The 13,933-nt window shown below is 40.7% G+C and overlaps 1 protein-coding gene across 1 annotated transcript in view; it reads right to left on the bottom strand.

Annotated features, from left to right (window-relative positions):
• EYS (EGF-like photoreceptor maintenance factor) overlaps window positions 1-13,933 on the bottom strand; it is a 396,345-nt gene that overhangs the window by 324,513 nt on the left and 57,899 nt on the right. The window contains exons 8-9 of the mRNA XM_088665821.1: window positions 13,657-13,735; window positions 5,704-5,903 (exon numbers count right to left, since the gene is read on the bottom strand). Of these exons, the coding sequence (XP_088521947.1) occupies window positions 5,704-5,903; window positions 13,657-13,735 (279 nt within the window). The remainder of the gene's footprint in view (window positions 1-5,703; window positions 5,904-13,656; window positions 13,736-13,933) is intronic.

Raw genomic sequence — 13,933 nt, forward strand, 5'->3', positions numbered from 1 at the left:
TCTTGTACCACAAACCCCAGACATGAGAGTTATTGATTCAAAATGGGTTTATAAAGTGAAAATGAATGATAAAAACGAAGTTGTAAGGTACAAGGCTAGATTAGTAGCCAGGGGTTTCCAGCAAATCCCAGGTGAAGACTATGATTTGTGTTACTCACCGAGCATAAAATATGAATCTGTTAAACTTTTGTTAAAAGATGCATCCCAGCGTGGACATTCTGTCTATCATGTAGATATAAAAACTGCCTATTTGTTTGCAGATTTAGAAGAACAAATTTTTATGCGTGTCCCTGATGGTGTAATCGCCACTAAAGGAGTAGTGTGCAAACTAAATAAATCTCTTTATGGTTTGCATCAGAGTGGTAAAAACTGGCATCAGACTTTAGTGAAGGAATTGCTGAATTTTGGTTTTACACAAGGCAAGGCAGATAACTGTGTATTTACAAAAGAAAATGGAAATTCTGTGACCAAATTATGTGTGTTTGTAGATATATTAATTTCTACAAAAACTAAACATGAATATACACAGATAGTGTCACTGTTACAAGAAAAATTTGATGTGGTAGAATTAGGCAAAGCTAAAAACTATATATCCATGCAAATTGAAGAAGGCAAAAATGGTTCTTATCTGATTCATCAAAATGCAAAAATAGATGATCTTGTTGAAATGTTATGTTTAAAGAATGCAAATGGGAAAGAAACGCCTATGGTATGTGGTTTCACTTTTACAGATGGCAATAACACGTTCTCTGACAAAACTTTGTATCGCTCTGCCATAGGCAAGCTCAATTTTATTCAAAGAGTTTCAAGGCCAGATGTAACTTATGCTTTTCATTTTCTGGCAAAATTTGTAGAAAAACCCACTACCCAATGCTTCAAAGCTCTTAAGAGAGTGGTGATGTACCTCAAACACACAAAACGTTACAGATTGGAATTTACACCATCTATTGACAAAGGTTTTGAAATATATTGTGATGCATCTCATGCTGTAGAGCAAAATAATTACAAAGGTACATCTGGTATGGTTTATTTTTATAATGGGTGTCCTTTTGAATGGAAAGCACAGAATCAAATGATTAATTGTCTTTCTTCAACTGAAAGTGAGTTATATGCCTGTACTCAGGCCATCCGTGATATAGAGTGGTATTTACAAATTTTTGAAGACTTAAAGATGCCAGTATCACTCCCAGTAAAAGTTTATCTCGATTCCCAGAGTGGACTTGCTATCCTGTGCTCAGAAACCAACACACAGCGCACTAGAGTGTTGAGATTACGTTTACAATTTGTAAAGAATTTGATTGCTGACAAAACAATTGTTTTTGAATATGTCCCCGGTGACAGACAAGTTGCAGACATCTTTACTAAAGCACTTCCAAAAGTTGCGCATGAAAGACATGTACAAAGTTTGTCTCTGTTTCACAATAATGAACTGCAGGGGATATGTTGAATGATTGTGTAAAAGTGTCATTATTGTTTCACTGTACCTTTAAGAGTCAGGAAAGATTTAATGATTGGGGCTCTGCAGCTGTGGAGCAGCTCTACAGGTGTTGCTGTGAAGCTGATGATGCAGGGTATATCAGGGGTGTTGTGTGTTGCCTCTGTGCTGGGCGTTTTCCCAGTGTGCTCTTGGTGGGTGGTTTGGTTGTGTGGGTATTTTGTGTAAGCCTAATTTAATTTTTGTAATTTTTCCTTTCTCCATTAAACCAAGCATTTGTTTAAGCCTTGGTCTCTATGTGTAAGTTCCTCAACCAGTTTCTGCTGATTTTGCTTTTAACCCCAACATCTTCTACTGACAATAAAGAGTAAGGAACTGTTTTGTTTTTCAGTTTGGGTACAGTCTGAGAAGACAACAGTTGGGGCTAGAATGCAAAATGTTATTCAAGGATCCAATACCAGCTTTAACAATGCATAATTCCAAATTCTACATCATAGAAGTACAAATCAACCATGTATGAGTGGTGCCTGTGAGATTAAATTAGGATTTCATCAATTTTTCTCTGATTTCAATGTTTTATTGATAGGCACATTGTGACTGAACACATGGAGGGTGTGTGTCTTATTCACATTGCAAAATATCCACATTACAGTCATACCTCGGGTTAAGTGCGCTTCAGTTTGAGTACTTTCAGTGTTTACTTCCGGGTTCCACTGTGCGTGCATGCGCAGAAGCAATCTGCACGGTTCGCGCATGTGCAGAAGTGTTCTATTGGGGCTTCGTGCAAGCACGGTATCGCCACTCGGATTAAGTACTTTTTGGGGTGTGAATGGCACCCCTGAACAAATTAAGTACTTAACCCGGGGTATCACTGTATTTCAATACTGTTCAGCACCTGTTTGTTCCCTTGGCAGCAGCTGCTTCTTCTTTTTGCCACTACTATCTTTGATTGACTGTGAGGCAACCCACTGGGTCTAGCTCATATTCATCATATCATATCATATCATATCATCATATCATATGTCATCAACAAAATCACATAGATCACCATAGCCAAGAGAACGGAATAGCAGTGTGGGTTAATAAAGCCAAGGGCTTAAGAGGCCAAAGTAGAAGCACATGCATCAGAAAAGAACAACATTAAAACAATATGAATGGGCTTGGACAGCATTTTTTAAAAAAATAAAATAATAATTGATTCCCTCCCCCCAATATTCATACAACCATATCTACAGATTTGGGCTGTATGTTTTGTTTTAAGATGAAATGTGCTGTTCTTGCTTGGTCTTTCATCAGCTGTTGATACCATCAACCAATGTATCTTCCTGTACCATCTTGGGGAGTTGGGTATTGAGGTCACTGTTCTGGAACGGTTCTGGTCTTACCTTCAGGAATGGTTCCAGAAGATAACACGGGATGTGCTCCTTGTTCCCTTAGCTCACGAGCTATGAGTTGCCTCAGGGCAATATTGCCTCCAATGCTGTTTAACATCTACATAAATATGCCGGGTGTTATTACAAAAATATGGAGTTCAATGTTGTCAGTCCACTCCAAATCATTAGGAGATTTGGAGTGGACTGACGACATCGAAATCCATATTTTTGTAATAACCACTCAGGAATGGTTGAGCAAGCAGTGTCAGGATGTAGTGGTGGGCCAAATGAGAGCTAATATACCAAGTCTGAATCCTGGCAAGATAGAGGCTCTTGCAGGTGAGCAGTTTCTGAGTCTGGGAAGCCAGTAAATAACCTGCTCTGGATGGGGTCAGACTCTCCCTGGAGGAGCACGAAAGCTCATACCAATGACAAACTTAGTTGGCCTCTAAGGTGCTACTGGAAAGAATTTTTTATTTTGTTTCCCTTAGATGTCCACTTTGCATCATTTTTGAGAGGCACATAAACAACTATTTATTAATTTCATTATTATTTGATGTTTTCAGGGTGGAATCTTAACCTACTTACTTGGGGGTAAGCCTCATAAACCTCAGAGGGATTTACTTCTAAGCAGAAATATAGGATTGTGCTGCAAACCTATTAGGTTACTTACCCCACATAGTTAAAAGTTAGAATTCACTAATATACGGTTGGCATTATATTCTAATAATTATGCTTAATAAACTTCTTTCAGCTTTGCTTCAGACCACCAACTACAAAACATACAATGATATCTTGAAATGTATGCTTTCGAGACAATATTAGTATTTCACACAGAAAATTGTCACAAAGGATTAGAAATCCTTTTTATCAAGCTTTTCAATAGATGAGTAAGTCAAAGTGGAATTCTGAGTATTATTTCTAATACAAAGAGAATTTGATAAATGCACCTTAAAACAGCCTAGAGAATGTTGAAAGCTTTGTGTATATCCAAGTTTTTATTCCTGCAAAGAATTAATTAAATCATTACCAGAACTCACATTATGCTGAATCTCTCTGCAAATTCTAGTCACTATTCAATGCCTTCTTCAGCATAGAATCATAGAATAATAGATTCACGGGATTGTAGAGTTGGAAGGAGCCCCAAGGCTCAACTAGTCCAACCCTCTGCAATGCAGGAGTCTCAACTAAATCATACATTTAAATAATATTTGCTGTCATTTCAGTTGAAAAAAGTCATGTTTTTACAACCTATATATACACCTTCACAGATCCCATTTTATCTTTCTTATTAAAAAGTCTAACATGTTTGAATATATCCATTTTCACATAACATTATTCATAGATTTGGATTTTTCTGCCCTTTTCCTCTTCTCATCTTTTCATCAGCCTTTTGTGTGAATAGGGCAAAATAGTAGCAAATCTATAAAACTTACCAAACCAGAGAGAAGACTAGTTTACAAGTACTCTGTCATAGCAAGTACTCTAATTTTCCTGTGAATATAATTTCAGGCAAATGGCTTCTTGGGTGAAACTGAGCTGGTATAGTCCCAGTATGACTACCACACCATATTACAAATGCACTGAAAAATAGTTCTTAATTTTGATCTGCTGTGGTTGTGCTAGACTATGGTTAGTGAAGAAGGCAAGATCACAAATGTCAGTCTGATTTTTATTTTCTGAACAAATGGGATGGGTGAACTTGTCCCCTTGAAAATTGTAATTGTCTGGACATCTACTGAAACGCACCATGTAATTTTGGGTGAGATCTCATAACTATATATTATTTTTGCACATTAAAAAGTGTAACTTCAGAAAGTGTTACATATATTTTGCCCTCAAGATATTCTTTGCAACATCATGCATCACTGACCACAGAATAATTGGGCAGGATTCAACCAAGTTGCTGCATGCACAGAACAAGGTCAGCCTGTGGAATGGGACTTTCCCTCCTTTCCTTCCTGTGTCCCCTGCACTCCCTAAATCTGCTCTGGAGGGTAGGGGAATCCCAAATAACAGGTTTAGGGAATGCACAAGGGGATGAGAGGGTGGAAAAGTCCAATTCTTAGCTGGCGACACTGTAGGCTCTGACTAAGTGTCTGAATCAAGACACCAAGGGCCCAATTGGATCGAGTGATTTTGTTTGTTAACAACAACAACAACAACAACAACAACAACAGCCCACCCTTTACCCTATGGTCCCAGGGTGGGTTACAACATTAAAACACAATATTAAAAACAGTTTAACACAAACACAAAAATAAGGAGAGTTCTGAAAAGATACACCTCAAGCACCAAAAACTGGAGTAAAGAAGTGTGTCTTCAGCAGTCACCAGAAGCTGTGAAATGAGGGTGCCAGATGCACCTCTGTGTGGAGGGAGTTCCACAATTTAGGGGCCACCACAGAGAATGCCCTCTCCTTGGCTGTCCCCCCTCAAACCTCTGCAGGTGGAGGAACTACCAAGAGGGCTACCTCTGCCAATCTCAGCACCCCAGTAGGGAAGGAGAGCTATTTCAGATATTCAGTTAGTTGTTTACTTAAAACAAAACAACAACAACAACAACTTATTATTTATACCCCGCCCATCTGGCTGAGTTTCCCCAGCCACTCTGGGCGGCTCCCAATCCAGTGTTAAAAACAATACAGCATTAAATATTAAAAATTTCCCTAAACAGGGCTGCCTTTTTTTTTTTTTTGCTATCAGGCAGAACTCAAAATAGATCACAAAGGTTAACTCTTACATTGCTGAACCTTTGCAGATTCCAACAGTCCTTTTAAAAACACCACATCATTCATGTTGGTTTAGAAAAGACCCTATAACATAACCCCCTCCTGTTTTCTTAACAACTTGATGTATATTGATCGCTCGTGTTATAGGTAAGCAGACTACTGACCTGCAATAAAAAGTTCTTCCTGGGCCATCAACACATTTGCCTCCATTGAAACAGAGGGATGAGTTCAGAAGAGGTTCAGTGCAAACATCAATATCCACTTCACAAAATTCACCAGTGTATCCACTCAAGCAAATGCACTCAAAGGCATTGACCAAATCTTGACAAGAACCTCCATTAAGACAGGGAGCCGATTCACATTCCTGAGGAGATAAATGACAATAAATTGATTTCAGAGCCTTAGCAGCATAAGATTGTTTCCTGTAAAGCAGTATCTGCACAACAACGGACTCCGGGTTCTGGTCTTCATCAGTAAATTGCTTGGTGGTTAACTGTAATGCCCTGATCATAGGTTAAGCATATGCTTATGAGTAGTTATAAATTCCTGTGATTATACAGGTGTTGGCAAGTGTGGAAGATTTCTAGCCACTCTAAATAAAGATCTAGTGACCTTCACATGCATCAACAAAGCCCTACATATAGCTAGTCACACGTGATAAATCTGTGCAGTGGCTCCATATAGCAGAAAGCTACGCACAAAAACACAGATACCCATCTGTACAAAACGCGGATATACTGATGAGAATTATGCCTTGTGAATGTCATATGAGCATTCGAATTTCACATGTGCTGGGTGTTAAATGCAGCCCCAGTTGCTGAGAACAAAAATTTAGGCAAAGGATTCTCATGCCAGCACCCTACAATTAGGCAAAGTGAGGCAGCCATCTCAAGCCACAGATGTGGGGAGGGTGTGAGGAGTAGCAGTGTGAAAATCCATCTTGTTTCAGAGGCAACTTTAAAAAAGGTATAAAATATTTCTACATAGTTGGATGTAAAGGATTAAACAATGCCAGGCATCCCCAAACTGCGGCCCTCCAGATGGTTTGGCCTACAACTCCCATGATCCCTAGCTAACAGGACCAGTGGTCGGGAAAGATGGGAATTGTAGTCCAAAACATCTGGAGGGCCGAAGTTTGGGGATGCCTGAACTATGCCATATGTCCTCTTTTTCCAGGACACATCCTCTTTTTTTAAAAAAAAGTCATCATAGTGATCCATAGTTAAAAGCAGAAGTCACCAAACGTATCCTCTTTTTTTTTTTTTTTTGCTCTTCAAAACATGGTAACCCTAGCTGCGAGGTGTATCAGCAGGGGTCTGGAGGACAATTAAAAAGCCATTGTTTTCAATGTGTCAAATCTAGGAATATGTTTGAGAGCAAGGCTTTTGTCTTTTTATACAGCATCAGAAACTGGTGAGATCCAATTGTTCAGTTGGTGGACATTTTACCTCATCCAAATGGGCCAGTTATATGCCAATGAGGGGGCAGAATTCTACCCAAGTTGAAATGACTGGCCAGCGAAGTTGGCGGTGGCTGACTGGCCAGCTAGAGAGAAGAAAGAGCTTAGTCTCTGGTCAAGGGGAGGGAATGACGGAGAGAGGCTATTGGTTATGCTGAAGGAAAAGCTGGACATTGGTATCAGACAGCAGACTTAATAAGTGGCTCAGAGAGGCCCAGGAAGCCTGAGAGCGACCGAGAACTGGCATTACTGGCTAGAGCTGAGAAGGTGCAAGGAAGAGTTGTGACTCCAGAAGCAGCTCCCAGCCAAGTTCTTCAGCTGAGCATCAGCAGGATTGACAAGAACTTGAGGCAACAGTGGTTGCTGGACCAGAAGGAAGACTGCTGCAAGGTCCTGAGTGAAGCCTGAATCTGGAGAGAGGAGGAAAACTGCAAGTCTAGTCTTCAGTGCCTAGCTGAGTGTTAAATGGATAGACGTGCTACAGGAAAGTTGGCTTTCGGCTTCAATAGGGAGAGGAGCTGAAACCCAGATAACTATACTATTAAAGTAACAGAAACTGTGTATTGTATTGGCAATGCCATTCCAAGTGATAAGTAATCATAGTGTAAGTGTTCTTATTCAAAGCAATGGTAATATGGTGAAGTTAATCGTAATGCTCCAAGCATCTAGTTCTGTTACCGGTAGTACAATGGGACTTTCCATTTCCTCTCCTTCCGTCCCTCAGACGTAGAGAAGGATTATGGTGGTCTATTACAAGGGTTGAAGTAAGATTCCATCCTGCCCTTTGCCTAGGAAGCAAAATGCCTCAGGCTGGCCCTGCTTGCCATTTTCCAATCTAGACAGCAGATCTCGCTGTGGAAGACTGAAACCACACCGCATACAGATCTCCTTTGCTGAATCAGGGCAAGAGTTAACAAAACGACAGAGATTAAAAGGGTATCAGCAACTCTAATCATCTAGATATGGTAAGATTTCAAAATTAACGTCCCATCCGAGGAGCTGTATAGATTTTTCTTCCCTTGAGCTGATATTTACTCATTTATTCATTCAGCAGACACAATCCAAAGAGCTCTGTATGGCATGCAGAATGGCTTATGCATGCCCAGTGGGGACTTTCAGTCTGTTCCAAATAGGTTTTTTGGGGATAGGGAGACTAAAGTCCCACATGCATCATTTATGTCTTTATATGTGATCTCTTACTCACTTCATAAATGCAGTGTTAATTATATGCTGTTAATTATATGCTACTATTTTGCAGATTGTGGCGGGGTTATTGTTACATAGTACAGAGGATACTCTGGGGTATAATGATGAAGGTTGGATGAGAGAAATTTTAACGAAGTTGAAAACAACTATGTAACAAATGCTACACATTTTAATATTTCATATATTACACTAGAATATTTAATGGCGAATAAAAAAATAGTTTCTGCATGAGTAGCCGATACCCACTGATCAATGACGGCAAAAAAGAAGAAGGAAAAAAAAAGAACGAAAAGAATTTTTGTTGCATTTCCCTAAGACATGTGCAGAAGCGACTTCCGGTGCCGGCTCTGCCCAATTTCCAGTGCCCAGACATGGGCAGAGCGGCACTGGAAGTCATTTCTTCGCATGTCCATACATGCGCAGAAGCGACTTCTGGTGCCGGGCTGCCCGTGTCCGCATGTCTGGGCACCAGAAATCGCTTCTGCGCATGCCCGGGCATGCACAGAAGCGATTTCTGGTGCCCAGACATGCGGACACGGGCAGCCCGGCATGCACAGAGGTGATTTTCGGCCAGCAGGAGCTGCTTCCTTATAAATCCGGGGGAATGACGGGATATTTTGCCATTCGGAATAACAGCAGGAAACGGATTTAGATACAGGGGTTTCCCGCGAAAAATGGGAGACTTGACAGCTATGATTCTGTTTGACTTTCAAGGTATGACTGTATAGAAATAAAAAGTTGGGAAGAATTCAACATTGTGCCGTAACAAACATTCCATCAAACAATTTTGGGAGTATGGGTGAAGAAAAAGTGGGGAAGCCCCATTGTTGTAGCAAAAGTCCTTGCAGGAGCTTCCTTTAGCGGGATCCATTAGCTGAATCCAGCCCATTGGACCTAATCCAATAAAGTATGTAGCAACAGAGCCCAGGAAACTATAAATGGGTCTGTGTCTGCTGCAGGACTCCTGTCCTCCTGTCCTCTTAATAGCCACTTGGGAAGAAGAAGGCGGCAGCCAGCACCTACTGTCTCACTCAGAAGATCCAAGCAACAGTGATGCATGGTGGGGGCACCAAGGCAACATCTACTTCACAAGCGTGGCTAAGATTCAAGTGCTCTCCCACTGAAAGGCAGTGTTGCATAGTGGTTAGAGTGCCAGATGAGGACTGTGAATATTCCAGTTAAAATCCTCACTCAGCTGTGAAGCTCACTGGGTGACACTGAGCTCCCCCTTCTCTAACCTACCTCATATGGAGGAAGGAGAAGAATGTTGTATGTTGCCTTCAGCTCCTGTGAGAGAAGGTAGGATATGCATTTAATGAATAATGCTAGAAGCGACTGGGCTGTGTGAGCATGCAGTTGGCTGCCTTCTCTTCCCTCACATGGAAAACTGGGTGAGGGCAATTCTTTAAAATTGCTTTGAAAAGTTAAAGTTCGGAAAAACGTATGAGAGCAAATGTACTGATCCTTATTCAAATAATAACCAAATATAGTGACAAATACTTTCTCCTAATCCAATGGAAAACCTTGTCACATTTACATAGCATAACCTTGTGGCAAATTAACTTTTACTGCATCAAAACGACAAGAAAGCACAATTAGGGTAATTGCCAAAACGAATCAGAATTCCTCCACTCCCCAATTGATGAATGCATTCATCTTCAATAAGGTTTGTTAATTGCTGTCATCCAGGCTTTTGAGATAATCAACACAGTCACCTGAAAGTACAGTTCTTTGTTTTGAAGGGGTTGGGTGGAGGGTTATTGCTAACTTCTCCAAACTAGTGAACACTTTTCAGCTTACCAAGAGCAGTGATAAGCAGATTTCCTTTTACGATATACTCATTACTTTTACTTAAATGCAAACACCTGAACCCAAGGGGACTGGTGTGAAAACAACATACTTTTCCTATCAGCACTCCGGCTGGGATGTATAGGATGATTTATTAGAAAGCATTACATAAAGTAATTGAATTATACATCCCATAGGAAGGATGGGAAACTTTGTATACTGCCAAAGAATTTGAACCTATAGCTTGAACATTAGTCTTTCACTAAATTAATGAAAATACTTAATGGGAAACTCAAAGTCATTAAAAAGAAAAGAGCAGTCTGTTTGAAATTAAGAGGTGTTCTGTGCTTGCTAGCCAAAAATAGAGGACTGCTTTTTATTTCTTTCCATGCATTTCCCCGTAGCTTGTAAGCATTTCAAACTGTTCCTGCAGCTTTGTTCTCTTATATGCTCTTTACAAAATTTATGGAGAACAAATCAAACTAAAATAATAGTTCATAGGAGAAAGCATAAAAATCAACAGGAAGTATCAAACTTGAAAAAGAAGCTGAGAATAAAAACCAGGCACAAGGTGCTGTTTTCTTATAAAATGTCAAATTATTGAAAGTTTTATTAGGGTTGTGCCCAACATTTCTTCCATAGCCTTAAGGGGAAAAAACCCTATTCCCTGTTAATTCACAAAAAGAGAAAATGTATTTGAAAATTATCAAAATGCAAGCAAAATGCTAGCAAAATTCTCATATGTGAGATGTGGAGCTTTTGATGAGCTTTTGGTGGACAAGGGTTGTTTGTGAGTGTCCTCTCCTTCCTTCTACAGATAATCTTTCTACTAGTCTGTACCCTGGAGCCTTCTCAGATGTCAGCAATTCCTGAAGACCCTATGACACACTTTGCTGGGCTTTCAACAGAAGCTTCTAGCAGCTGTTAATTGTGGTTGTTTTAAGTGTAGCCATTTTTACTTTTAAAGAAACCAGCGCAGAAATATTTTTTGGGAGGAAAGGGGAACAGGAGTTAAAAGGAAGAACTCCCTTTAAGAACAAAACCTGCAAGCACACCAATTTCAGGCACTTGGTAGCTAGACTTCATGCACTTTGATTAAAGCCCTGTGGAAAGATATCATGAGGTAACTCCTCCCATGGGGCTTTTTCAAATCAGGAAATGTGGGCAGCTGCTTACACCCAACACTCGCAGACAAAGGCCCTTACTTGGAAGTAAGAGAGAGATCTTTACTTGGTCAAGTAAGGCTCAGCAGTGGATGTAGTGCTCAGGAGTCCTAATCCTGGAGTTCAGGAGCATGACAAGAAGTTCAGAACTTGACAGAAGCAATGAAGGTGTCCCAACAAATTCTCCACCCATCCTGCCAAGCTTTTGCCTTGTTGGTATATCATATTTGGAAGCATATACTCCTGTTGGGTGGGTGGGTCTCCTTCCATCTGTGAAGGTTGCGGCAAGTTATAAGCAACAAGACTGCACTCTCCTCTTAGACTCCTGTTCAGTAACTGCCACCTAGCTTCCTCCCAGGACTGATCAAAGCCCTCCACAGCATCTGCTGAGGCTTCCATGTCTGCAGGAATATTAAAGGAGAGATCCACTATCCCTGCTGCCCTTTCCAAAGTGACTGAAGTTGGGGTGGAAAGGGGAAATCCTCCTCCAGCCTAGGTTCTCCCAGTTCAGCTACTCCCGATTCATTCTAGCCCATTCTAGACTACTACAGCTGGAGCATATGGCTGGAAGCCCTTGTATTCCACCAAGTCTGGATTGCGATCCAGATCAGGTTTCCTGCACTGGCGATTTTAGAAAAAAAACTTGTGCTCAAAGGCAACATAGACTACATTTGAAAATTCCTCCTCCTTCTTTTCTTTTGAAAATCTAAATCTCTCCTCCCTGCTCCCCAAATGTAGCACCATCAATCTGGGAAACAACACTAACATAAAGCGGTTCTGCTAGTACTGCAGAAGGAATCAGCATCTGTTCCTTAATGAATTAAGTTACAAGGTCTGCAGAAAATTTAATGCCTCTTTCGGAACAAATGAGAATGGAAAATCAAATAAGTCAGGCTCCCTGAAGAAAAGTCACAAACATTAACCAGAGATAATTACACAGGGACACATTTCTGAAGAGTAACAGAAAAGCCAAGGTGGAAGAACTTGTGCAGATGACTGTCGTTTCCAGGATGTGTCACACTGCTTCAGGATTCCTGATTCTTACCATCCTCCCTCATATAACTAGCTACTTTCTGAGACCGAATGCGGTGAGACCACTTGGGCCAGTATGAATATTTATCATGCATTTTTATACCACTCTTCAGTGATATTCCCAGGGAAGTTTGCAAAAAAGAAAGAAAGAATATAAACATTTAAAAGGTAAATACGGGGGGTGGGCACAGTAAACTAAAAGCCACAGCACTAACAAAATAGCAAAGAAAAGGGAGCACTTCTTAAATTAATTATTAGAAGCCGTCACAGAGAAAAGAAACTTGATTTTACCTGGTTGCGTTGTTTGCATCCGGTCAAACCTACAACCTGGTCAAGCTACTGTGTTCAGGCCACAAGTGCAGGAAGACACACAGTAGGATAGCAGCAATGCAGTGTTCATTATTGCCTATGGATTGTCCTGGTTCTGTTTACTAGTAAGCTGCCTTGTCCTACGTCCCACCAGCCCCAGTGACAACCAGCCACTTTCATGTTGCTAATGGAATCTCAAAAAGAGTCCAGGAACAACTGTTTTCAAGACCTAAGTGTTGAACTTTTGGTATACTACAACCAGCATGGCATCAGGAATATGATGAATTATAACTGCTAATTAGTTGATATTATGCTCTGATGACATGGTCGATTCACTGACATGCTTACTGAACATCCAAAACAATAGGAGAAGTTCAAAAGGATACAGAGCACTGACTGCAGGTAGTAAATAGAATATGAATGTAAATCCCCAGTGACCTATCAAATTACTGAATGGTTTAATATAGCAAGCACTATGGTATACCTACGAACAATTATAACAAAACACTTTCTAGCACAAATGTGCTACATATTGAGTCAATTAATGCTTTAAACAGGAAGCTGAAACAATCCATTAAGCCAGGATCCTGTTTCCTATTGTGGCTAACTATGCGGCTCAAAGAAGCTCAAAAGAAGGACCTGAAATCAGCAGTCATCATCTGCTGCTAGATAACAGCAACTGGTATTCAGTGACACATTCTGGTCACAACCACACCTTACATTGAAAGCACATGGCTTCCCCCACCCCCCACCCCAAAGAATCATGGGAGCTCAGGCTTAAGGGTGCTCATTGAGGGGTGAACTGTAATGCCTAGGATTCTTTGGCCGTGAACTTTAAATTCATTGTGTGGATGTGACCCTACTGTGACTGGAACGTGTATTTTGCTCCCTTTAGGCAACATCTCTGCAGATCAGTCCTTTGAGTTTTAATGCTTTTCCTGCACTTTTAGTGAATGGAGGGGAAACGCTGCAATCTTTCCTCCCCCTTGAGGCACTGGACCTAATTATAGGGCTGCCCCTGGTGACCAGACCACTGAAACTTTTGTAGCCTTGCCACCTCCTCGGTGTTGAGAACCCAGGGAGTACTTCTTTTGTAAAAAGCTTTGGTAGCTTATGGGTTGGTGTATGCAAATGGCCTCTGCTTTAATGAGAAGACTTACATTAACGTCATTTTCACATCTTGAACTGGTCCACCCCGCTTCGCAGTTGCATCGATACCCATCAATGAGGTCAATGCATCTGAAAAAGAACATCCAGGTCATTTGCCACACTTACACAATAGGGCATCATTCACATTAATCTGTTGTATTCATACACGAATCTCAGGCTAATCCTGTACGTACTCCACTCGACGTAATGGAAACTGTCCCTATAACTGTATTGTGTCATGACCAAACACACTTTGGCACAGCATCTGCTTTGCATGCAGAAGATCCC

Source organism: Zootoca vivipara, chromosome 3 (genome assembly GCF_965207765.1).
Source record: "Zootoca vivipara chromosome 3, rZooViv2.hap1.1, whole genome shotgun sequence".
Lineage (NCBI taxonomy): Eukaryota > Metazoa > Chordata > Lepidosauria > Squamata > Lacertidae > Zootoca > Zootoca vivipara.